Genomic DNA, 25,569 nt, shown 5'->3' with positions numbered 1-25,569 from the left:
TCTAGGAAAATTTCACTCTGCAGGTTTGTAGCGTCTGTTTGGTCATCTCCAAGGTCACTAATCCCTCGGAAACTTCTGTCATTTGTTAGTTTTCATCTTCTGATTTTTTTCCTGTGCTCTTCACTGTCCTTTACAATCTTAAAGCTGACAACTGGGTGGGTGGGAGATGGTGGGGGGAGGGGGGTTGGAACATGATCGGCCCAGTGCGCAGTGCTGGGTTTGGGAGAAGGATCACTTTGGCAAAGTCGTCATCGGGGTTCTTTGAATGTTGTTAGTTAGCTCAGTGTTTCCGGCTTGGCCGTTTGTCTGCAGCTTTCATCATGAGTTCATCTTCGTCTCTCGAATCTATAAGAAAATAAGTGACAAATACACTTAAGATTTCAGTTCTGATCAGGGTTATTATAGTTTTAGAATTCTCATTTTAGTTAGCTTTGATTTTGAGTTTTGTTTTTTAAATTTTGTTAGTTTTAATTAGTTTTCAGGGTGGTTCTGCTAGTTTAAATTTTATTTTTATTTTTTACCTCTGAACTTCAAACTGAACCTCTGACTTGCTAATAGCAGAAGCGGACACTTTCCCGCATACATGCATACATGCATGCATACATATATATGCAATAAGATGATCATGTTTACTTACTGGCTTTCAATAAAGGAATGAATGTGTATACTGTATTAAAGTTTGTTCTCTAATCTCTGAGGGAAAACCCCTTTAAAAAAAATATTCAGAAAAACAGAAAAAAAATATTCTGAAAAACAGATTTTTTTTTTAATAAAACGGGAAAATTAGTCAGAAAAACAGAAAAAAAATAATCAGAAAACAGAGGAAAAAATATATATATTTTTAAACAGAACAGGGGGAAAAATATTCAATAAAACATAAAAAAATACTCCAAAAAAACAAAACCCCCCCCAAAAATTAGCCACAAAAACAGGACTTTTTTTCCCCAAGTGAATGCAATACGCTTCAGCACATTTTCGCTATAATTATAGTTAGATTTAGTTAGTTTTGTCAACATAAAATGTAGTTTCAATTAGCTTTCTTAAAAAAAAATAGTTTTTATTTGATTTTGTTAACAAAATTCGTTTTTTGAATTTTTGTTGTATTTATTTACTTTTTCCATTAATTTTCATTCACTAAAATAGCCTTGGTTCTGATTCAAATTTGAGGGTTAGTTGTGATTGGCTGGCAAACATTCCAGGGTGTAGCAGGCTCTGACAAGCACTTACCGATGCAGTCAGGACAGCACGAGCCGTCTCTGCGAGTGATGCTGGAGCAGGTCAGCACCGGACATTGCTTGCGCTGACATTTAGTCACACCATGCTGTGGGAAATAAAAGAAGAACATTGGTTGGACGTGTAGCTGGACAAAAAAACCCACGTGTGCTTCATTTTTCACTTTTATTAAATTTAACCCAGAGGGAATGGCCATGGTTCCCAAACAAAACACTGACACTGACTGTCATTTATTTAAGTTGATATGGAAAGCAAAAGCAAACCTTATCGACACATCTGGCAGAAGCAGAACAACTACTTCGACTTTACATATCTGAAGAATGCAATTGCAATATTTACTTTCCGATTAGTTCAGTTTTGGTGCCTAATAACGCTCAAGGGAAATTTCACATCTCTCGTGCACCACAAGTACTACTTTTGTTAAACACATAGCTCTTCTTTCCCATGACAGGATGCATGATGTAACTCAGTGATATGTCCTGTCAGGGCCTTCCAGACCTTCTCTGAAAGCCTAAACATGATCAAAAGAGCTGACCTTCATTTAAAACTTTATATAAATTTGTAAAATATTGCATTCATTTATTTCCGACAGTCTAGCGTGTCTTGGTTGCGCATTTTGCAGTCATTTGTGGGTTATTGTTATTTTTTTGTCCAAATCATGTCAACTTCCATGTGTTGCTTTATCAGTGTTAAACTTCCCGACGCCTTCAGACTCAAGACTGCAGGCCCCGTACAATTTGAAACAGCGCAATATATTTTTTAAACATTTTATTTTTAAGAATCTGAACCAATCACATTACAAATTGAACCCACAGAACGCAATCAAAGCCCGCTCGCAGGCTTTGGGGGATGTCCCAATTTTTCTGTCCTCTGATTGGTTCAGAGCTACTTGAGTGGGAATCATTACATGAAGCCGGAAGAGGACAACAAACTGGAAATTCATTTTCAAGGCGGACTTTAAAAAAAAAAAGAAAAAAAAAACCCTGGACATTGCGAGGATTAGTCGGACAACGTTTGTAGCTGGCTAGCTTGTTTCAACCCGGCAAAGGATTTATTCACCACAGTGACATCAACTCTGACCACATCAACGTTGCTAGCAAAAGAGAATGGAGTTTGTTTATAAATAAGCATCTCGAGTGGGTAGGTTGTATTTTATTTTTAACTTCTTTCTTTTATTTTTTATTCTTAGACATGTTTTGAGAGAAATTATTGTGAACTGTGTTACACTGGTGTGACGATATTTGGAGTTGACTGTTGTAATGGAGCCGAATGGACAGATGTTGTAATAGATGATAAATCTTTGGCAGTGATTATTTTGCCGTGACTGGCCACTCTCCTGCTAGCGTGATTTTACTGTGAACGGTTCTGATTGGTCATTTGCCATACACCGTCTCGTCTTGCCTTGCGAGCACTTAGCTTAGCGGTTAGAAAAGTTGCCAGTCGCGGCACATATTGGGGCAGGGATACTTAGCCATGGCAACGACAAGAAGTGAATATTTGCAATTTAAATTGGTTCAATGGAATACTAGAAACTAGCATATTGCTACATAATGCTAACCGCCCTCAGTTGTCATGGAAATGAAAACCAGACTTGCCATTGGCCAAGCATTATGTGGGTGTGATGAGTTTTTTTTCCCACAATGTCAGAAGCATAAAAATTGTACTGAATATCCTGGATTCAGATTAAACAAGATCAAGTCAAACATAAATTCTTTATAAATCCTGATACTTTTGTCCATATGGACTGGTTTGATATTGCTTATCTTCGACAGCACTTACATCACACCAGCAGTTGATGCACTTCATCTCTCCCACCAACGGAACCCACGGATGCCAGTTATCACTGTTCTGGTAATAGTTCTTGCCGAATTTGCAGTGTCTCGGCCCATCGGCCTGCATCATGTCGGTGTGTTCCAGGTCCCCGGGGGTCTTCTCCTCCTCCGGACACTCTTTACAACAGTCCGATGGATTTCGTCTCACCGGATGACTGCACGTCAACATCGGACACGTCACCTTCTCGCAGTGTACCTCACCTGTTGAACCCTGTGAGAGGCGAATACTTTTTATGAATTAAAGCTTGTTACTCATATCATACATTCAAATAATAAGCTTATTGTTACAGTTATGAAATATTGAACAATATTTTGAAAATAGATAAAAGATAAAAGAAAATATATACAAAAATAATGTGGCCATAATGCAATTGTATGACGGCGTGTTAGGGCCACGTATAAATATATATATTTTTAGAGGGCGGGAGCAATATTCCCAGAAAAAAAAAATCTCTCAAATTTACCACTTTAGTAAGTGGCAAAATTGTGACTATAAAGTGGCAAATTTACGAGAAAATAACTCGTAAATTTGCCACTTTACAAAGTGGCAAATTTGTGAGAAAAGTCATTCAAAAACTTATGAGAAATACACATAGCATAGTTATAGTCTAATGTGAGGATTTATTGGTGGTTAATGTGACACTGTTTATAAAATAAAATGAAAAGGCAGGATGGAGACAACATGTATGAGTGTTTCTCGGAATATTGCCATCACGCTCTAAAACATATATATTTATATGAGGCCCTAATACGCCGTCGAACAATTACAATAAATCAAAAAAAAAAACTTTTTAAACACAATAATTTTGCCAGTAACTGAGTGCGCCTTTATGTGCCACATGACAACATACTCTTACGTCACTGCACAAATTCGTTCATTGCGCCTTGTTCATAACCTTTAATTAAACTTTATATGTCGGGATTGACGTAAACTGAACCTATACCAGGGATCTCAAACTCTACTTTGATGTCAAGTAGGCGACCACAAACAAGATCCTGCAGGCCACGAATGGGCCCCGGGCTGCAAGTTTGAGACCCCTGCCTTATACTAAGCATATATAGCATATTCTCAATTATAACTAGTCATTGATATGATGCAGTATATTGTATATTAACCCTAATTACAGTCCCCAATTCAGTTCTTTCTTCTGCATTTCATCTCTCAGTCTGCCATTTCGGAGAGAATGCTCTCTGTATTTCCACATATTACTCAAACAAACTAGTGAGACATGTATTCAGGCCTGTTTCTGGGGAGCTAACACAAGTTAAATGACCCATTAGGGGCCTTGCAAAGTAAAGCCAGATGTGAGTGCCGGTGCATGTATACCTTGCAAGTGCAGACGGCACATTTAATGTAACCAAAGGGAGGTACAAAAGGATGCCATGTTGTTCCTGGGGCGTGCATCTTCTGGTCTCCCTCAAAATAACAACCTAAGAGAAAGACATTAGATTGTTACGATGATGACAGCTGGCAGGAAAATAATAACCAAATGATTTGCAGTCTATACTTGCAAACAGAAACATGACACAAACAAATTCCAGATGAGAGAAAGAAAAACACCCACCTTCGGGATTTTCTTCCACTTTTTCAGGAACTTTTGTATCCTTTGTGTCCTTCCTTTCTGGATGGCAAGAAAGGAACAGAGACTTAATTAATGATTACAGAGCAAAAGTGGGATGCGTATTACCAGAACTGCAAGTAACACACAACAAATATTGTGACCTGTTAAAAAAAAATTCACAAATGTCAAAGATACAATATTTGTAGTAAGGTTATGATTTCAAAGTAAGTGAAACTGGACAATTTCCCGTGGCACACCTGATGACCTCTTATGCCACACTGGTCTAATGTCAATGTCACAAAACAAGAAACTCACCATCACAGATTGAGCAGCATTTATCATCAGGCTGGATAGTCTGGGAGCAGGTCAGCATCGGGCAGATTACTGGATCACAGATCACTGTTCGCTTCTACAAAGAAAACAAACACCCCTCCTTATAGATTCAACTTTCAAAGTTACATTCACACTGACATTGTTTCTTTTTATTTACCTGGCAACTGCAGGAGAAACATTTGTCATAGTTGGGAGTCCAGCGGGATCCGTGAGCGTGGTACTGGTTCTCAAAGGAGCAGGTATGAGGGTCTTTCTTCAGCACTTCGGGATCTTTGACAAAAAGGCCGTCAAATTCCGCCTCGTCTACGTCCCCATTAGTCCCTAACTCGCAGTTGTTGGGCACATGGACCTGGACAAATCGCATTGTCAAGACAATTGAAAGAAAGGGAAGCAAGATTACTGTACACATAAGTGTTAATTGTTGCTAAATAGAGCTTCTCTGTTCACAGATGGTGATTAACTTTGATATATAAACAGATGGACTCAAATGTTTCAGTATCAACTGGAGAACTCACGAAAGCTGCGAGTGGACTTCAAAAGAGAGACATTTTCCTACAAGAAGTCATCTGTTAAAGTGGGTTAAATATGTGTTCATAAGTGCCACTGTAAGTCAACTGTGGCACAGACACATGAACAAATTTAACCAAGCCTACCAAGGACTGACATCCAGATATTTTTAGGTGTGAGGACATTATTGTTATCAGGTTCGGAAGATAAATAAATATTTAGCTTTTATCTTTGACTTGACTCACCCGCAGATTCATTTATCAAAGTTATGTTTAGAAGTGGTTTGATGCAAAATTTTGAAATTATACCTACTGCACAACCATCATAACAAACATAGTGTTAAATTATACTCTTTATACGCTCTTTTAGAAAATGTCATTAGATTGGTCAGATGAAAATGTCATCCAATATTTGTATCCATCTAATGTATCTGTTCCCTAAAGCTCTAGTCCTCGTTAGGTTTTGCTGGTTAACTACAGTAGAGCCTATATCCCAGCTGACATTGGGTGAGAGGCGGGGTACACACTAGCAGGGTTATAACAGTTTGGGATTTTTCATTATAGTTAAAAAGTAATTTTTTTCAATTCAGTTAGTTTTGATTAGTTTTTAGAGCAGGTCTGCTAGTTTATGTATACTGTATATAAATTGAAAATTCTTCCTTTAAAGGGGCATGATATAAGTTTGAGTGTTTAAATAACCGTATTTTTCCCCCACACATGTTTTAAAAATTGTACAATGGACATGAGGCACTTTTGTGGCACAACGGTTGTTGCCCATATTTTCCTGTAGAGTCAAATAATGATGACGGTTTCGGGTACGAAACTTAAGGCTTCTGCCTATGCTGGACGTCAGGCGTGTGCACACTCTCTCTCTCTCTCTCTCTCGCCCCATGGTAGCATTCGGAAGGCGGAAGTGTTGGTAGTGTGTGGACGCGAGCGTTGAAAAGGTCAACTCTACGTGACGGGATATAAAAGTGTGTCAAAATAATAATAAACAAGACAGCAGTGCAACCCTCCGTCTCCCGGTGGCTCATTTTGTTCGACCATCAGGCCGAAACTTTGGCGACATGCAACGGGAGTATTCCCAAGAGGCGATTCCAGCCCAAGGATAACACCTGTCTAGTGTGACAAAAAGGGCAATAGTGAAGTCGGACGCCGTTCAATACTGGAGCAGTGTTCAACAGGTGGAAAGACCTAAGAGGATGAAACGGGAACCAAAGCTTGCTTTCTTCTTGCTAAAAAGGTAAGACCTCATCACAAAAATGTGATAGTGCCTATTTATGATGAGCAATGCACAATAAAACTACCACTAACGTCTTAGCACTACCACTTCCATTCCACTTTTTGCCAGAGGGGTCGACAAATCGGCACAAATTCAGAAACTTAATCATGTCCCTTTAATTTGAATTTTTATTAGTTTTAGTATTAGTTTTATAGAGTATTTGTCAAGTGCAGTATTAAAAAAAACAATGCCACTAAGTTCTGTGTAATAAAGTTGTTGTTTTTTTGACTCACTCCCACAAACACGCAAATATACATACAAACATGGTCTTCCAGGCGGGGAAGCAAACCCACACCAACCTGCATCGTAGGCAAGTGACGGCTCCACTCCGCCACCTGGAGCCCAGTTCTGTGTAATAAAGTAAACTACTATTCTCAAACGACTATTTGATCTGCCTTCTGCATGGATGTACAGCAATACAATTTTTAAAATAAAACCCTGAAGCTCACGTATGATATTAATTGACAAATGCAAAAATGAAGGACATTTACAAAATAATTATACTTTGTGTCAGTTAGTGTAAGTGTAAGATGTAGTTCCCACAAAAAAAACTTTATTGTTTTTATTTTACTTAGATAACAAAAAAAAGTGTTTTTCTATTTTAGTTTTAGCTTTTTTTTGGTTACTTTTTGTTAACTATAAGAACCTCGCACCCTAGACAGGTCACCAGATAATATTATTGGAGTAAAAGGTTATGCATTCCCTGTTTGCTTTGTGGCGTTGGGATATATGGTAAGCTTGCAATCTAAGCTGCAAAATGCCCATCTTGTCACATAAAATGTGTTTTACAAGAGCACTTGCTGTGGGTAAGGTCTACGTTCTGCAGTTATGTAGGTAATAAAATAAAGGTGTCCGTTTTTTTTTCTTCAGTAGGGTTAGTTCTTCTAGGATGGACTGTAAATGTTTGTGGAAGTACCTCCAAAAAACTAATCGAAGTCCACTTGTCACGCTCTTATTATGAATGAAAATGTTATGAATAAAACACAGACTACAAAACATGAATGAAGTGTACAATGACTGAGAAAGAAAACTTATCTTCACATACCCGTCCTCGAATTTCTCCCCTTGGGTTCAGCTTGGTGCTGACCTGGATGAAGGCTGTTCCTTGGTCTAAGTGCTGCAGTAATTCTGCACTGATGTCCTTCAACACTCCCTGAGCCTGGAGGAGATGATTGAGATTGTGTTCTGGTTCTGTGCTTGTGGGCCTGTGGACCCAGCGCTGCGTTTCTCAACAACGTTTGTGGCAATGTACCTGCGAGCCATAGAAGCCAGTCAGCAGTCTCTTGTGGTTGACGCTGCTGTCATCCAGCTCGCCGATCTCGGCGAGGCCCTGCAGATGGGCGTTCACTGTGAGGTCATCGCCCTTGCTGAGGCCCGCCACAAGGATCTCATAATGAAGGTGACAGTATTTGTCCACGGACACCCAGGCGTGGCCAGAAGCGCCGGTTCTAATTGGCGGTGACACAAAGTGGCCGGCAAGAGGGGTGGGCAACTCTAGAGGAAGATTCAGGACAATTTAATGAGATGAAGTGATGGTTTTGTAAATGTACAATATCTCCAATTGTGTCATTTAATGATTCTTACCATGCCTTGGAGCCTCCAGGCCACTATAGGGCAGCGCTTTGATCTGACCCCTTAGTTCCCCCTCCTGGTTTTGAGCCGTAGCCACGTTGACGAAGAGTTCGTTCTGCAGCAGCATGTGAATGTTTCGGGCCTCCAAGCGACTCCAGATGCCCACCGCCCTTCCCGTGGCCTTGTTGTACTCCGGCGTCAAGTCGTACAGTACTGAACGCTTGTTTCGCCGCCGTGGCTTCAGCTCAATCGTGAGGCCAACCATGTCTCCGGTTAGACCCGCAACTTGAATCTGAATATGGGTTACAGAGATGTAATTTGTATTGAAATTGCAGGTATTGCTCCATTTTCTTGCCCACCAAACAAACACTACATACTGTACATACATACAGTACATATACTATTGCTAAATTATTGTAAAATAAAAAATAAAAATAATAATAATTAAAAGCTGTTGAAAAGGTCATCAAATCAACAAAGCTAGTGGTAGACTTTTTCCATTTATAATACAATAAATGTGTAATATGAAAAACTAAACATTTGCTATTTCTAGAAAAATTGCGAGTGATGGCTGAAACATTGAAGCATTTGGAATAATGGAATGATTTGAGGTGAAATTTTGTGAATTTTGTGAACGGGAATAATCAATGAGATGGCTTGAATGATCTGAACACGTTGAAGTTGAAATGGTTTGAATCGGTCAAGTAATGTTTAGGGAGTGATGATGTATAAACCCAATTCCAATGAAGTTGGGACGTTGTGTTAAACATAATTAAAAACAGAATACGATTTGCAAATCATGTTCAACCTATATTTAATTGAATAAACTACAAAGACAAGCTATCGCTGGCGACATGTTTTTTTTCCAAAAGCGCAAGGCATTTTCAAAACTTTAGATTGGTCAATACTTCGGAAAAATGGCACCCACACTGACCAAAAGTATAGATTTTTGAAAAAATATAAAATTTGCCAGATTTTGACTTGCGAGGTTTTGGACTGACCCAAGCAATATGTAAAATTCAAACTGTTTTAGCAAATAATCAGAAACTGAATTTTATGGCTGTTTCATGTTCCACAAAAAGCTGGGTCAGGTGACAAAAGAGATAAATTACCAATTAAAAATGCTCATCAAACACTTGTTTGGAACATCCCACAGGTGAACAAGTTTAATTGGGAACAGGTGGTTGCCATGATTGGGTATAAAAGGAGCTTCCCTGAATTGCTTATTCCAAAGCAAAGAGGTTCTCCTCTTTGTGAACAACTGCATGAGAAAATAGTTGAACAGTTTAAGGACAATGTTCCTCAACGTAAAATTGCAAATAATTCAGGTATTTCGTCATCTACGTGGAACTGTGGACCAGCTCTACACCCTTGGGAGGATCCTCGACGGTGCATGGGAGTTCGCCCAACCAGTCTACGTGTGTTTTGTGGACCTGGAGAAGGCGTTCAACCAGGTCCCTCAGGGAGTCCTTCGGAAGTATGAGGTGCTGAGCCCCCCTGTCCGGTCTCAATACGACCGGAGTTTGGTCCACATTGCTGACAGTAATTGGGATTTGTTTCCAGTGAGGGTTGGAATCAGCCAAGGGTGCCCTTGTCATTGATCCTGTTCATAACCTTTATGGGCAGATTTTCTAGGCGCAGCCGGGAAGTTGAGGGGGCCCAGTTTGGTGGCTTCAACATTGCATCTCTGCTTTTTGCAGATGATGTGGTCTGTATAATTCCCTTGTGGGGAAGAAGATGCTGAGCCAAATGGCAAAGCTCTCGATTTACCAGTCGATCTACGGCCTGGGAACGCCTAGGAATCCCGCCGGAGAAGCTGGACGAAGTGGCTGGGGAGAGGGAAGTCTGTGCTTTCCTGGTAAAGCTGCTACCTCCGCGATCCAACCCCGGATAAATGGTAGAAAATGGGTGGAACGTTTCAGAGAAGAATCTAGAGATATCACTGCACGTAAGCACCAAGCCCGCAAACCCACATTGAATGCCCGTGACCTTCGAACCCTCAGGCGTTCACCATCACTGCATCATAAACCAACATCAATGTGTAGAGGATATCACCTCATGGGCACAGGAACACTTCAGAAAACCAATGTCAGTAAATACAGTTTGGCAATTCATCCGTGAATGAAGCTTAAAACTCTACTACTATATGCAAAGCAAAAGCCATTTATCAACAACGCCCAGAAACGCTTTTCTGGGCCCAAGCTCATCTAAGATGGACTGATGCAAAGTGGAAAATTGTTCTGTGGTCTGACGAGTCCACATTTCAAACTATTTTTGCAAATTGTGGATGTCGAGTTTTCCTGGCCAAAGAGGAAAACCATTCAGACTGTTATGGATGCAAAGTTCTAAAGCTAGCCTCTGCGATGGTATGGGACTGTGATAGTGTCAATGGCATGGGTAACTTACAAATCTGTGAAGGCGCCATTAATGCTGAAAGCTACATACAGGTTTTAGAGAATCATAATGCTGCCATCCAAGCAACGTCTTTTTCATGGACGCCCGTGCTTATTTCAGCAAGACAAAGTCAAACCACATTCTGTATTATGAAGCGTAAAATCCGACAATGGCGACCCTGGACTGTTGAACAGCTGAAGCTGTGCATCAAGCAAGAATGTGAAAAAAAATCCACCTACAAAGCTTCAACAATTTGTGTTCTCAGTTCCCAAACGTTTATTGAATTCCAGGTCACTCTTGGAAAATACCTTTTTAATCTCAATGAGTTTCTTACCTGATTAAATAAAGGAATGAATGAATGAATGTTGTTAAAAGAAAAGATTATGAAACACAGTGCTAAACATGACCCTGTCCCAGTTTTTTGGAACGTGTTGCAGCCATAAAATTCTAAGTTAATGGTTATTTGCTAAAAACAATAAAGTTGATCAGTTTGAACATTAAATATCTCGTCTTTTAAGTGTATTCAATTAAATATAGGTTTATCATGATTTGCACATCATTGTATTCTGTTTTTGGAATTGGGTTTCCAGAATATGTCTGAATATGGGATTTTGGGGGGTGAAAATTTGAGAATTTTGGGTATGTGCAAAATCATTCCCAAGGTGAATTGAGTGAGCTGAATGATTTAAATTTCAAATGGGAATGGTGTAAACAAGTTAAATATGGGAATAAATTGTTAACAACCCTGTGGGAAATTGGGCCTCATTAGGAATGAATGATGAATTTTTGGGTGGAAAATGCAGAATTTAAAGTTAATATTTAGAGTGAGAAAAGGTGGGTGTAATTAAAAGATGTGAATATATTTGTTATTTCTTCAGCCTTCACACAGCATTGAAAATCCAACAAATCCATACCTGATAATCCAGCGTGCCATTATCATGGAGGTTAAAGACGGCGGAGCCCGAGCCTCCTGTCTTCCCAGGAGTCAGTGCATCACCGCTGGACAGCACGCTTTGAATAGCTGAACCACACACAAAGTGACTTTCATCAAAATCTGCTTAAGAACATTTTATGCTCATATTACTGATGTTCAGCATTTTTCCTACAGACTAATCCTCCCTTAAAACTGCTGCAGTCAGACGGCATGCAAAAATGAGGCAATCATTATTATTGTCATATTTGCTTCTTAGAGGTTGATGATACTCACACTGTGTTAACATATCCAGTGTACAATGCACATATCCCTTTACATATGACCTACAAGAGTGAGTGAGACACATATGATGATAGAATGTGGTTGCACTGTCTGGCGCATTCACAAAAACACACCCAAGGTAAGTCTTGGTATGAGGTAACCCTTGCTGAATGCAGCAAGCTTAAAAGGATTGGGAGGAATTAGAAGCAGAGGGGGATATCGCAGTATGAAAATTAAAAAGCGGGCAGAAAAAAGTTGAACAGACGAGGCCATAGTTGAACTCAAGGATGGAATGATGAAGAAGAGGAGGGAAGGAGAACAGATATGAGAGTGAAAAAACTGTGTTGGGTTTAAATTCTTCACACATTACACTAACAGTAACAACCAACAAGGAACGTCAGGTCCAGCAGACTGTGACCTTAAGACGTGTAAGCCAATTTTAGGTGTGCGCGTGTGGTTGTTTTGGGGGGTGGCAGTTGGGGGGCTAAGCACCATTGCAAGTCATACTGTATGCTATGATATGACCGTGTGTGTGCTTTAACTTCTGACATTTCTGTTGATCTATTCATACGGAGATTTGGTGGGACAAAAATGTCTAAAATCACATTTTGTTTTAGATCCATTACTGAAAAAATGGATAGAGGACGACACCAATACCAACAGATAAAATAAAATATCCCTCCATTATGGGATTTTAAACTGCCTTTCGGGCGGCATCATGGACTTATACGTATGTAAATGGTGTAACATTGTCGATTATTCACTGTCAGTAGAAGCGGCGGCCATCTTTCGCTGCCACTCACTTAGTCTGCCTCCCTTCAATACATTTATTTCTCTGCGGCGGAAATGCCACCGTGTACGGCATACGGTTGCGCTAATAGGTCTGGGAGAAGTGCTACATGCATATTTTCATAGGTGATTTTAAATGTTCTTTTATAAAGTATATCCAGAGGTGGGCACGTCAATGAATTTTGAGCGTCCGTCATTCAGCAATCGTCAACAGTCAGTACACCCTTCCATCATCGTCAATCTGTCAATATTTCAAGCCAAACCACATTGTAATCATCAATCCGTCATTCGACATTGTTCAGCAAAATGAGCGTCCGTCAATGTTTCCCTCATTCGAAGTGGGCATCCGTCAATACTCTACTCAATCCATCAGCAAAATGGGCTGTCCGACATTAACGGATTGCCAAATGTATTGATGGATTGACAAATGCATTGACGAATACATTGACGGACGAAAAACCCCTTCCAACAATGCTTAGTTTGTCAATTTTCAGAAGTTTCCCATAAATCGGCAATCGGCAACAAAATGGGCAGACGTCATTGGCGGTTTGACGGACCTTCAGTCAATATTGACGGAATGCCCACCCTGGGTATATTTCTGAGTGCTAGTCAAAGATTCGTCTGCATCATGTTGTCAGAATCATCAACAATGAAATGAAAGCAAAGCCCATCAGGGCATATTTTGCTACGAAATGTAAACCTAACTTCTGTCAGTCACAACTCATGATACTGACACAACATACTCTGAATGGTCGATGCAGTTATGTTCGTTCCTTGAGAGGCTCTCATTACTTCATACCCTAATGCTGGTGGAAAACATAGACCGATAACCGTGTTTTTAGCTAAATATTAACATAAATTGTCAGTAAAAGTGTTAAGATGGTTGCCCTCTGGCTTCAGCCACGAATGGCCTAATGATAGTCCATTTATATATAAGTCTGTGGGCGATAGATATTACCAAGCATAATTGTGTTTTTTTTTTTGTTGAAACAATGACATGAGACATTACCCAGAACCATGTCTCATCAAGTAGACATATTTGGTTGTACTTACTGTCACAAGATTTTCTGCCAGTAATGAATCCAGAGATCTGCTGGGAACGGTGACCCTGTGTTGCTACGGCAATCTCCAGTTGCCCGCGAGAGAGCCAGAAGAGTTCGCGGCTATTCAGGTCTGTCAGCACCTCTGCAAAGTCTGGATCCTGCACAGATTGGAACAGTAAAACACACACTAAGATGCTGATTGAACAAACAGTCGAACTGAAAAGTCCTTCCTCCTATACACAACCCCAGTCATGAAACCGTAATGAACATATCAAATATCGGCCAACTGTTTCCAACATCTCACAAAGAGGAGCTAAGGACAGCCAAGACAAGCAAAAGAGTGAGGGTACAATCAAATTTTCTGCAGAGAAACTCGGTAACCACATGTGCATCAAGACTACAAATATCATGAAGAACACAAATGACCGTGTTAAAAGCATCCCATGACACGCATAAAACGATGCCTTCAAAATCTGGCGTGCGTTGCAGTTGCATGCTGAGATGAACTCCTTGTAGACTACACTCTAAAAGATGTGCATCATTGAGAACACCAGAGCAAATGCAAGATTAACAAGGCAGATGTACACAAGTGATGAAGAAATGTTACTTTTATGACCTGGGGCCTCAGCTCAATATAAATATACATGGACCATAAATCGTGCAAGGATGAGCCAAAATATAATGGACGGAATGGGCACAATAAGGATGACAGAGTATGGTGTCAACACTTATTACAGGAGAAAGAGGGATGATGTGCAGCATGTTTTTGGATGCCTTTGTTACTCAGCTTGATCCACAAAACTGAGTCAGTGAATTGCGTTTCGGGCTGGACTTCAAAAACATTAAAAAGAGGTCATGTGGCAGCAGCTGAGCGCACGCTTTTCACATGGTCGCACTCGCTGACAGGCCTGAAAGAGATGCGTCGGTCCTTCACGTCATTCCAAGCAGAATTAAAACCAGGCTCTCCTTTCATCGATTCTCCTCCCCCCTTTTCCTCTCTCCATCCATCTCAGCCCACAGACCGCTAACCACTGGCATGTGTGAGAAGTGTGGATGCAGTCCATCTTCCGGAGCACGCCTCCCTCCGCCTCTCATCCCAGCCTCGCATCTGTCTCCGGCAAAGACGCTCTCTTGCACTAAAACACTTTCTCTTCTTTGCTGTTTTTTTCTTTTATCGTGTTCCACTGTTGTTAGCTTGGATCGGAGCGATGGCGACAACAGTGGAAGGATGTGGTGGTCAGACCACATCCATCTCAGAGGGAAATAGAGGGCGTCTCACTGTAATTTTTGCTCTTAAACTATAACAACCCCGTAATTTTAAATCTGTGACTAAAACCCAAACTACCCTACTCATTGCATGCTGCCAACCTGATTATGTTTCTGTCACTATTTGCTTGTTAGTTGCAGCTAGAATGCAAAATGTTGGTTGAACAGTAAAGCTAAATTGAAGGAAGAACCTACTTTTTTGGGGGGGAAGTTTACAATGAAGAATGCATAAATATCAACAAGGAAAGCCTCTGCACAAGTGGGAGAGGGCTAAATATGAATTGCTTTATGAAATGTATTTTTTTGAGTTGCCTATTTGTCAAGTTGGACATTATCAGCTGCTTTGACTGTTACTCACATGCGATGTGATGTTGGCTTGGATCTCTCTCAGGATGTGTTGCCTGTAAAGCAGTTGAACTCGAATGGGAACCAGAAGGGGTTCTGTGGAGAAAAAAAACAAAACCAACATTGATCCCCGGATTTAAGACTTGTAATAGATGGAATGACAGAATGAGGGATGGAATCAAAACAAGAGAAATGTCTTGTTCCCCTAAAATAAAATTCACTAGATGTACTCTTTAATTACTGTTTACAGCATTTTAAACTCAAACCGCTTCCTCTACCTTTGTCTTTGTTTTTGATAAGGCCTTGAAGGATGAGGATAAAGTGGAGGTTGTTCTCTGTGTCACTTAGCGTCAACATGGCGATGCCTCCCATGCCTGCGTTCTCCTCCTCTGACGTCAGTGTTGAGCTGAATGTCTCTGTTGACAGTGAATAATAAACAGAAACTGAGGATTTGTATTCACTTACTTTATTTTGTAAACGCTGGGATTATTGAGCGCTACAAAATAAGCACTGAGTGCAAACCCCCCCAAAAGTGCATGCTAACCTACTGACTGGTTAATACACGAGTAAAAAAAAAATATACATTTGTAAAGACATTAATTGTCTGCTGTGATTGATTTCCAATTTAACACTATAGGTATGTTCATTGTTATTTTTGTAGTTTACTGTGGCATGGAACTGCACTGCATTAGAGGTACCATGATGGATAAATCGAATGCAGTGATGTCCCACAAAAGCTCACCAGCGAACAGTGCCCTGTGTTTGATGATCTTCCCTTCCACTTCCTCTTGTCTGCCGGTTGATGTGCTCATGCTGATGCGCAACTGTTCGTTCTGCAGCTGTCGGAGAAGAGGCTTGGCAACGTTTTTCCATACACCACATATCTATGCACACAAAACAAAACAAAGAAAAAATGAGTACACAGCGAAATCGCCAGTCTTAGATTACCACTGAGAGTGTTAAATCTAACACTAGAAAGGGTGTTTATGTGCACTTCAATGAGTGTAAATTTGACACTTTTCAAAGTTTTACTTTGTTCACACATTGTTACTCCAACACTGAAAAGTGTTAATAATGAACAAAGAAAAAATGAGAACAGAGCAAAATCGCCAGTGTTAGAATAACACTGAGAGTGTTAAATCTAACACTAGAAAAGTGTTTATGTGTTTATGTCCACCCCAATGAGTGTAAATCTGACACTTTTCAAAGTGTTACTTTTTTCACACTTAATTAGTGTTACTCCAACACTGTATAGTGTTAATAATCTACGCTGGTAATTACTGAGTAGTGTTGAAAGTACTCTACACTAGTGTCAATATTAAACATTTAATTCTGCCAAACTACACTTAACTGGTGTTTAAACACTTATGAGTGTATTGCACTTGAGTCGGTGTTAAAAATGTAATTGAAACTACAATTTACACTGGTAAGTGGTACTTCATTCATATAGCGTTTTTCCTCCTTACAAGGCTCTCAAAGCGCTTTACATTTTGAGCAACTGGGGGTTCAGTATCTTGCTCAAGTATACTTTGACATAGTCACACTGGCCTGGCACTGAACCCACGCTTTTAGAGTTGGGAGATGACCACTCTACCACTGAACCACGCCACCCCAACAATGACAATTGGATGTATCACTATTGAAATGTCGACAGCGCAGTGTCTTTTTATCCTAACAGTATTAAAATAACACTGCTTACTACATATTTGACCGAACACTGGAAATTTAACACTGACCAATTTGCTGTGTACCATATTTTACAGACCATTAGGCGTACAGTGTTATTAGGCACATCAATGAATAGGTCTATTTTAAAACATGTTCATACATAAGGTGCAGCGGACTATAAGGCGCATTTGTGAAGCATTGTATGTTCAAAAGTTTATTCTTATTGTACCGTGTGTTTATTTGATAGATTTAGCGTTATTATGCTAGTGTCAGACCGGACACGAAATATCACTTGCTTTTGTTTGCCGTTCAACTACACAGGGGTTGCGTTGAGCAGAGAAGAAGGGGGGATCCTCCAATGGTAAAAAAAAATAAAAAATAAAAGAGTTTGAACATTCTAGTCAATCTGGTGCCCGTTGGTTGTGTAACAGCTGTAAACAACCCAATGAACTCAACATTTGCCAACCTTTTTTGCTCGGTACGCTATAGGAAGCTGGCTGTGTCGTTTACCTCGCAGTCCCACGTTGTAAAGTTAGAAACTCGCCGCCAGCAACGCTCAGCTTGCCTTTGGTTAGCATTAGGTTAGTTGGTCTACATTTGATTCGATGATTCTTAGACACGGTAACAGGAAGTAGTTCCAGTTCTGGTATGACGAAAACATAGAAGCCTGGGACACTGTTGATTTTCGAGAAGATTAAAGGATTTTAAGTGCGCTTTATGGTCTGAAAAATACGGTAAATCGGAGATTATTCATTCTCATTACAGTACAGATTCAGGTCTACAGTGAAGCATTTATCCAATGACGCTCGTAGACAACACATCAAACAGGTGACTTTTCTTTCAACCCCAGGCTGCAAGTGACGAAACGTGTGCGCGTGCCGGCACCTCATAACTCAGAGTTCAGGGGTAATCTCCATTTTAATTATCGATGGTGTTTGTCCCCTCGCTAGGCGATGATGTAACACGTCAAAAATCCTCTCCTTCCCAAAAGTTTTGCCCAGGCGAACTCCCTCGTTACCTCTCATTTCTTTTATGCGCCGGAATGTTTTCTCTGGTGTTCCACACTGACATTTATCTCAAAAAAATAATAGGCCAATTACTGGGACCTGTGTTTAAGAGGCTCCTGTCGTGCGGAGCTGCATGTTCAGCCTAAAGTGGAATGTGTGATATGTGTATGTTGGTAGGAAGTGATATGTAGTGATAGCTTCACTGTGCATGTAAGGGGACTACTGTTGCACACACAACCGCTGACTAATTTATGAGGATAGTCTCAGCCTTTTGAATGCGACATAACCGTCAGACACTTGAGGCGGTTTCCCTGAGATGTTTCATTTTCTACATTCGGGTGAGTAATAGTTGATTGTAACCGAAGTGGTTCATGTTTGAGGGATGTCCTGAAGCCAGAGACTACGTGTGCGTGCTGCTGTTTATTGCTGCAGCGTGAATTATGGCACAAGAAGTCATGGAGTCAATTCATATATCACTAGGGAACTTCTCTCTCTCAGGAAACACACGTCATAAAAACACTGCTAACAGAAGCAAGATGATTTCCTTTTTCCAGATGAAGTCTTACCATGTCTGACTGTCCCATGGGGACTTTGTACTCAAAAGCAGAGGCACCATCTGTACCCAAGAAGAGGATTTTACTAGGACGGGCCATTCTGGAATAACAACAGACATTTGTTGTACAAGTGAAATTTCTGCAATCATTTGCTCTCTTGTTTCGTTCATTCTTCGCAACTGTTTACTTTTGGTATGTGATGGAGAAGGCCAGGCTGGTTCTGGTCAAAGAGAAGCGTGCTCTGGAAACGGCGCTGGAGCTCGGCAGCCATGATTCTGTCACTCCTGTCAACAGTGCTACAAAGTCTGCAGAGAGGGTGAGTAATTTGGTCAACAACACATGCTTGCTTAAATCATCACACTATTTTTTTACTAGATAAATATGTCATGAGTGATGTCAGTTTTCAAGTCGTTTTTGTGTGAACTGGTGGTCCATCTGTGAGTGATCCTGCTCACCGGTGCGGCTCTCCTCCGGGCCCATGTCCTCCGAGCTCAGGTAGGATCTGTCGTTGTAAGATTTGTGCAGGTCATCCTCCTTCCCTTTGTCCGTCTCATGGAAATACTCAAAGCTGTCCAGCATTGGGTCGCTCTGTTTCTTGTCTTCGTCACCTGCGCATGGAGAAGAACCAAACACTGTGGGACTTTACCCAAATTTCCCACACCACAACTACAATTATAGCCAACTAATTAAGTTCAAGCACCATTTTAAACAATTATAGTTATTTATCTTCTGGGTATTGGAACGGACATTCTGTTTTGTCTGGCAAGACCAAACACGCCTTTCAAAGCATATCCTGCTCATGTTCCCCAAAGTCTGGTGGACAGATGGGACACTAGTGTCAGCCTTTGTTCCTAAATTTGCATTTGAGGATGAAATATGTGAACATGGGCAGCCAAAGAGGAAGTTTGGCAAGTGAGAAAGAAGAAAAGCTAGATGTATTAAAACAAGGTGCTTCAAGAGAGTCAAAACATCACAGACACAGAATAAAAATCTGCCCTGGGTACATTCTCTTTTGAAAAGAGAATTGACCATGAATCCTCCGTAACGCCACAGCAATTTGGGGGAATCAAAAAGAAACTCAGAACCTTCCCAAAGATTCATCAACCCCATTAAAAATATTGTACATCAGGTCCTAGGCCTTCCTCCCAAATTCCAAAAACATGGATGTTAATTGTCAGAGGTGGGCATTTTACAAAATGTTCCTGGGCTGTCATTCGTCAACGTCCTGGGCACCATCGTCGGTCCGTATATTTTTTCAAGCAGAACCAAACTGCAATCATCAGTCCGTCATTTTATTTTAACCACACTTTCGTCATCACTCCAACATCAGTATTATAGTATTTAGTACTATCCTGTCGGTCCGTCACTCAGTGACGAACTGACGATTACGCTGACGGACGAAAAACCACTTTAGTGCTTAGTCCGTCATTTTCTTTAATAAATGCTCTCATCATTCGTCAGAAAAACAAGCGTCCGTTAGTGATGGATTGGCGGATTTTTTTGTATTCATTATTTATTTATAGATAACCTAAGTAAACATAAAATGCTGTTTTTAAATTCCGAAAGCTAATAACTGGTTGGTCCACCTTCAGCAGAACAATCGAAATCAAGCATTTTCTACAACTGGCAATGAGTCTTTCACAGCTCTGTGGAGATATTTTGACCATTGCTTTTTTGCAGAATTGTTTTCATTCAGAAACACTGGACTGTTTTTAAGCATGAAAGCCTTTTAAAGGTTATGCCGCAGCATTACAATCAAATTCAATTCTGGACTTTGACTTGGTCACTCCAAAACTTTTAACTTTTTTTTTTCAAGCCATTCGGTAGACTTACTGATGTGTGGGGTTTTTTTTTTCATTGTTGTGATGCAGAACCCACATGCTCTTCAGCTTGAGGTCACAAACTGATGGTCAAACATTCCCTCGCAGGATTTTCTGCTAAAAAGCAGAATTGAGGGTTCCAACAATCACAGAAACTGATCCAAGTCTTGAATTAGCAAAGCGGCCCCAGACCATCATACTACCACCACCATGTTTAACTGTTGGTGAGATGTTCTTTTTCTGAAATGCTGTACTACCTTTATGCCAGATGCAAGGAAAGACACAACTTCCAAGGTTAAACTTTTGTTTTGGGAGTCCATAGTTTCTTCTCCCAAAAATCATTCAGATGTGTTTTGCGAAACAAAAACAAAATAATCCTGTATGTGTTTGTGTTATGTGTTCTTACCTAGTAAGAAATCAATGGATGGTCACTTTTGTTAGAGGAACTATATATTGATATATTCATACGTATAAACTGGAAGTAATACAAAAGCACTAACACTTAGTTAAGATAGTGAATTTTCTACAATTAACACCTGAATTGTTGTTTTAAGAAACCAAATGGACCTGCTGCTTGCTTGCTTGATGTCTTATTTGCATACACACATCATCACTCGTCACTGCTTGACAGGGCACACACATTTGTTGGCTTCTGGGTAGTGTCACACTCAAGACTCCCTACCCAGTAATATGGAATGCTCAGGTGCACCAGCTACACACACACACACACGCGCTCACACATATTTTCCATTACTTACACAAATATACAAGCTGCCTTTGTGCGAAAGCTAAGACGAACACACTCAACCTTTTCCTTAAAACATGACCACAACACACATACACAGTCTTGACCCTGTCCTGATTTTGACATGAGACATGAGACACGCACGCACACACACAACACACACACCCACACACACTCCCACACACCCATAGAAGTCAGTGTTGTGAGACTGCAATGCTTTCCCTTTTACTTTCCATTCCATTACGAGACAGCGAAAAAACACCCAATCTGCTGAATAAGAGCAGCAAGAACCCCCACACAGTGTGCGTTTGTTTGCATATGTGTGTCAGTGGAGCAATATTTTAATAAGATGGAATTGTGTGTGTGCGGTGTGAAGGCAAGGTAGACAACATCATGAGGCTAAATAGATTGGTGGTGTATTTAATGTAGTTAAAGGACTTGTCCCAGGCTTTGTCTCATTTTAATTGGACAATCAATTAATGTCTTTATGCTGCCCTATTGATTATTCACTGAAACCGCAATTCCATGTATGCAGGTACATACAGTATGTATGTGCTGTATATACTCTGTATGTATGTACTGTATATGGGTCGTTTTCATATAATGCAATTATAATTGGTAGACAAAAAAATATTCTAATGTAGCGATTTTTAAACCCCATTGTTTTTGTAAAAGTCTCCCATGCTGAAACAGCCATCTTTGAAGTCTTTTAATCCCAAATTTATTGATGATCTAAAATTTTGGGCTTCCGGTAAGAAAGCACAAGGGTCTTCAGGGGGTTTGCAGTATAAAATACTACTTTATATTCAAAATATCCTATGAGAAATTACTATACTAGTATCATATAAAACATTTTGTGTAAAAAGCAAGAATATTTTCAATTAATCATATTTAATTATGAAATTAATTGTATTTTAATATTTCTGTATGGCATGTGGTGGCCCAACACAGTGCCAGGGTCACCACTGATGTAGGACCCTGCATTCGTTCAAGAATTATAAAAATAAGTTTAAGAAACTAAGAAGAATTGGTGAAAGTTTTCATGGAAAAGGCATGATAAACAACAGAAGAAAAATCCTACATATTGAAAATTGGAATTAATATGTGTAGCTTATATGTAAACACACACACGCACACACACACACACACACACATATATATATATGTATATATATATATATATATATATATATATATATATATATATATATATATATATATATATATATATATATATTAGTGATGCCAAAGATAAAGCGTTAACTAATTAATTAATCACAAAAAATTATAATAATAATAATAATAATAACAATAACAATAATAATAATATATAGGCTTGATGGGAGAAGAGGAAACAAAGACCATTTTTAACAGACAAAGCATGCATGTGTCTTACCTTTTGGACAGGTTTTGCAGCAGTGTCCCGGCAGCAAGATGGGATCCTCACAGTCCGGATTGGGACAGTCCTGCTTGATGTTCTTGCAGTTGACTTTGCCATGTACCTTTCCTCTGCGACTCTTTTGCTGCACAACATCATTGGGAAGAGATACGTTTGGCAACAGCACAGCATTTGATTACCAATTGGCTTGATCCAGGAAAGAAAACATGTATTGAATGAATACTTACAGGGTCACAGTGGCACTGGACACAATGCATTACACCAAATGGCTCCCCCAAATCTGGGTGCCATGCGTCCTCCAGCAAATACAAGCGACCCCCAAATGAGCATCCTGTAGAAGAAATATTGTTGGATAAATAGGACATTCCTGACTATATAAAAAAAACATTGTAAAACTGGCATGACTTCACCACTGCCTTAGAGGAAGAACTGTGTAACACAAAGAAAGTATATCCAACTTTGCAGTGGACCAGCAACATCCTGCACAGCTCAATGCCCTGGCATGTTGGAAGGGAATGAAACTCCCAGAATGCCACACAGGTTTTGGGTCTCCCAGTCCAGCATCCTGCCTCATCTCAATGATCCATGCATGGGAGCCATTCAATTTTCCACTCTGCGATGATCAGAGGTTCCCTGACGTACTATACTGTATGTTTCACATTTTTCCTTACAAAGAAAATGATTTATATGCAACACGGTGCAAAAAAGCTGGGGATTATTAGGAGGTTAGTGTCATCGTTTATGCATAGTTTGCAATGACACGTTAGATTTAGATTTTAATTGCTGATTACATTTAAGGAGAAATGTAGTTAAAATCTAGTTGAGTTAGGGCACATATTGTTTAGCCTCACTTCTTTTTGCTATGGTAACATCTTGATTTGGTTTTGGGCATGCTGAGAATAAACAGATTTCCATTGCCCCCTATTAAAATGATTGCACTCTTCAACTAGTCCAAACTGTGAGCCACTTCGGCTTGAAATGAATCATCTGCAAGGAGCACATGCTTGTAATGGAAAGTCGATTGATTTGAGTTTCCATTGCAGAATTATACGTTGTGGCGCTCTCCCGGGTCGTTAGCTGCCTCGTAAAAAATCCGCAAGAGGCTTTGAACGCGCGGGGATTTCACACAGGCATCAAATGTGGTTATGACTCACATGTTTGCCTTTAGTTTACACACAAAGCAACGCCGAAGAAGGTTTAGCACTTTAGCTGGAAGGAAATTTGAATACCGACAGGCAAGGAAGGAAAAGCTTATCAGTAAATGTATCTAATGAGCCTAATCAAGTTGTAATATAGCTCCTGGTTTACCTGACAGGCCTTTAGAAGGCAGAGGTTCTCTCTCAGGCTGGATGGGCAGCGAGTGAGACTTGATGCGCGAGGCAGCCTCCACGCACGCACACACGCAGCAGAGCACGCACAGCACCGCGCAGAGCACGCGTGGAACCAGCATCGCCGTGGTCCGTTTGCTATGTTCAGTCCTCGAGATTCTTCAACCCCCAAAATAATAAACAGCAATTTTCCAATAGTTTTGCAAACAGATGTCAAGTGATCTCAGTTCAGTGCAATCTGGACCACAACCTTCCAAAGTGCCGCCCCTCTCACTTTTATAGCCTGCTTCCCTGACAGCTTGAAGCAGCCACCGGCTGGGAAGAGAAGGGGGGCAGATAATAGGTGGGATGGGTGATGGGGGTGGGTCAAGGCTGGATTAACAATTGCCCCCCCCCCCCCCCCCCACCACCACCACCACCACTAGGGGCCCTAAGAGACAAACTTATTCCATGAATTGCTGTTTTTTGCATTGGTTCATTGCGAATTTCATGGAAATAATATCGACAACTTTAACAGGCCATCCAGTTTAGAAAATATATGACAAATATGACTTATGCACTGACTTATGGCGTCACATCTTATAGCTGTAGGCTATTTGTATTTCAAAACACAATCAAATAAATGAGAATGAGATGAACATTTTCCAAATTATGTACTGTATTGTGAAAAGTCCATATGTGTTTTTAGTTGGCTGAACCCCCTCCTCTCCCAATTGCTCAGACCTAAGTGACTTAACAGAAACGAATGAAAATATTTGGAATAGCTAAAGACAACGCTTTTCAATTTGTACTGGCTCTCTGCAGATTTTTCCTTCAATTGTTTCTTTTGGCTTAACCAAGAACTCAAACCTGGACACTTCCACTTAAAATCCCATGCGCTGCGATGTCATTAATTGGAGTGAACACATATGCCAAAAGCTATTTAAAGTATAATTTATCAGCAGGACATTTTTGGACGTGAATATTAATTTACATCAAACCCGAAATGCTCATTCTAAACGTAGCCTATTATGTAACCCATTTGTGGCAACAAAAACTTGAACTCAAATCAATAAACGACTTTTCAGATGAGTGTATTTACTGCCATATTTCAACATTCCATACTCCCACATTTCTCGTGCAGGGACTGTGGGAAATATTTCCACATGCAACACTCGCCTCGAGTGTCTTTATGCTGCACCGCGGCGTAAACGTGTCACATCCAATCTTTTTTTGTGTGTGTGGCCAAAAGCGCCGAGTGAGGTGTGAGCGCAAGGTGTTATTTTAATGCATATGTCACATAACGTCTCCTGCGGGAGCCACTTCCCACAGGGTGTGGGGATTCACGCTGCAAACCCCCCAGCAATGAGAGTCGATGATGGGCTGTTTGCACCTCATCATAGGGTGCTAAGCGACGCTTTTCTCTCGCACCGCACAGTCATTCATTAGGCAGACGGCATTTTAAATTGTTCTTTGGGGAGAGTTCACAAAAAGTCAAGCAATTGGGAGCACTGGGACAAGTTTGTGTATTGGAGTCTGTCCAGTTCATGTTTTTACGTTTTAAATAAATACTCGTTAGCGCTCTCATTAAAATTCTTGCCTCTTCTATTGTAGCAGTAAACAGAATGATATAATTGAAATTTGAAATTGAAATTTCCAAGCGGAAATGCGAGGCCATTAAAAGAACAACACCTTGCGCGCGTATTCATCCATAATG

The 25,569-nt window shown here is 40.3% G+C and overlaps 1 protein-coding gene across 1 annotated transcript; it reads right to left on the bottom strand.

Annotated features, from left to right (window-relative positions):
• Positions 1 to 23: 23 nt before the first annotated feature.
• Positions 24 to 24,161, bottom strand: chrd (chordin). The gene is made up of 21 exons (XM_086080531.1): positions 23,854 to 24,161; positions 22,773 to 22,876; positions 22,543 to 22,669; positions 19,037 to 19,189; positions 18,769 to 18,886; positions 18,594 to 18,681; positions 16,095 to 16,236; positions 15,631 to 15,768; positions 15,366 to 15,448; positions 13,752 to 13,899; positions 11,629 to 11,735; positions 8,333 to 8,612; positions 8,001 to 8,242; positions 7,794 to 7,907; positions 5,118 to 5,309; positions 4,943 to 5,036; positions 4,631 to 4,687; positions 4,393 to 4,496; positions 3,013 to 3,276; positions 1,228 to 1,321; positions 24 to 345 (listed from the first exon to the last, which is right to left on the bottom strand). Exons 1-21 carry the CDS (start codon positions 23,993 to 23,995, stop codon positions 281 to 283), a joined length of 2,856 nt encoding a protein of 951 aa, XP_085936657.1. The 5' UTR covers positions 23,996 to 24,161; the 3' UTR covers positions 24 to 280.
• Between the last annotated feature and the right edge of the window lie 1,408 nt (positions 24,162 to 25,569).

This window comes from Leptonotus elevatus, chromosome 7, assembly GCF_054856555.1.
Source record: "Leptonotus elevatus isolate MCC_2025b chromosome 7, RoL_Lele_1.0, whole genome shotgun sequence".
Classification (NCBI taxonomy): Eukaryota; Metazoa; Chordata; class Actinopteri; order Syngnathiformes; family Syngnathidae; genus Leptonotus; species Leptonotus elevatus.
This window is presented reverse-complemented; position numbering and strand designations above follow the sequence as displayed.

What these genes read in the sequence shown, in the direction of transcription:
- chrd (XM_086080531.1), bottom strand. Translation starts at nt 23,995, where the DNA reads ATGCTGGTTCCACGCGTGCTCTGCGCGGTGCTGTGCGTGCTCTGCTGC. An exon ending in CTGGCTTCTATGGCTCGCAG is followed by an intron (nt 7,908 to 8,000) that starts GTACATTGCCAC and finishes CATCTCCTCCAG; the next exon opens with GCTCAGGGAGTGTTGAAGGA. An exon ending in GTGCTGTCCTGACTGCATCG is followed by an intron (nt 346 to 1,227) that starts GTAAGTGCTTGT and finishes ATTTTCTTATAG; the next exon opens with ATTCGAGAGACGAAGATGAA.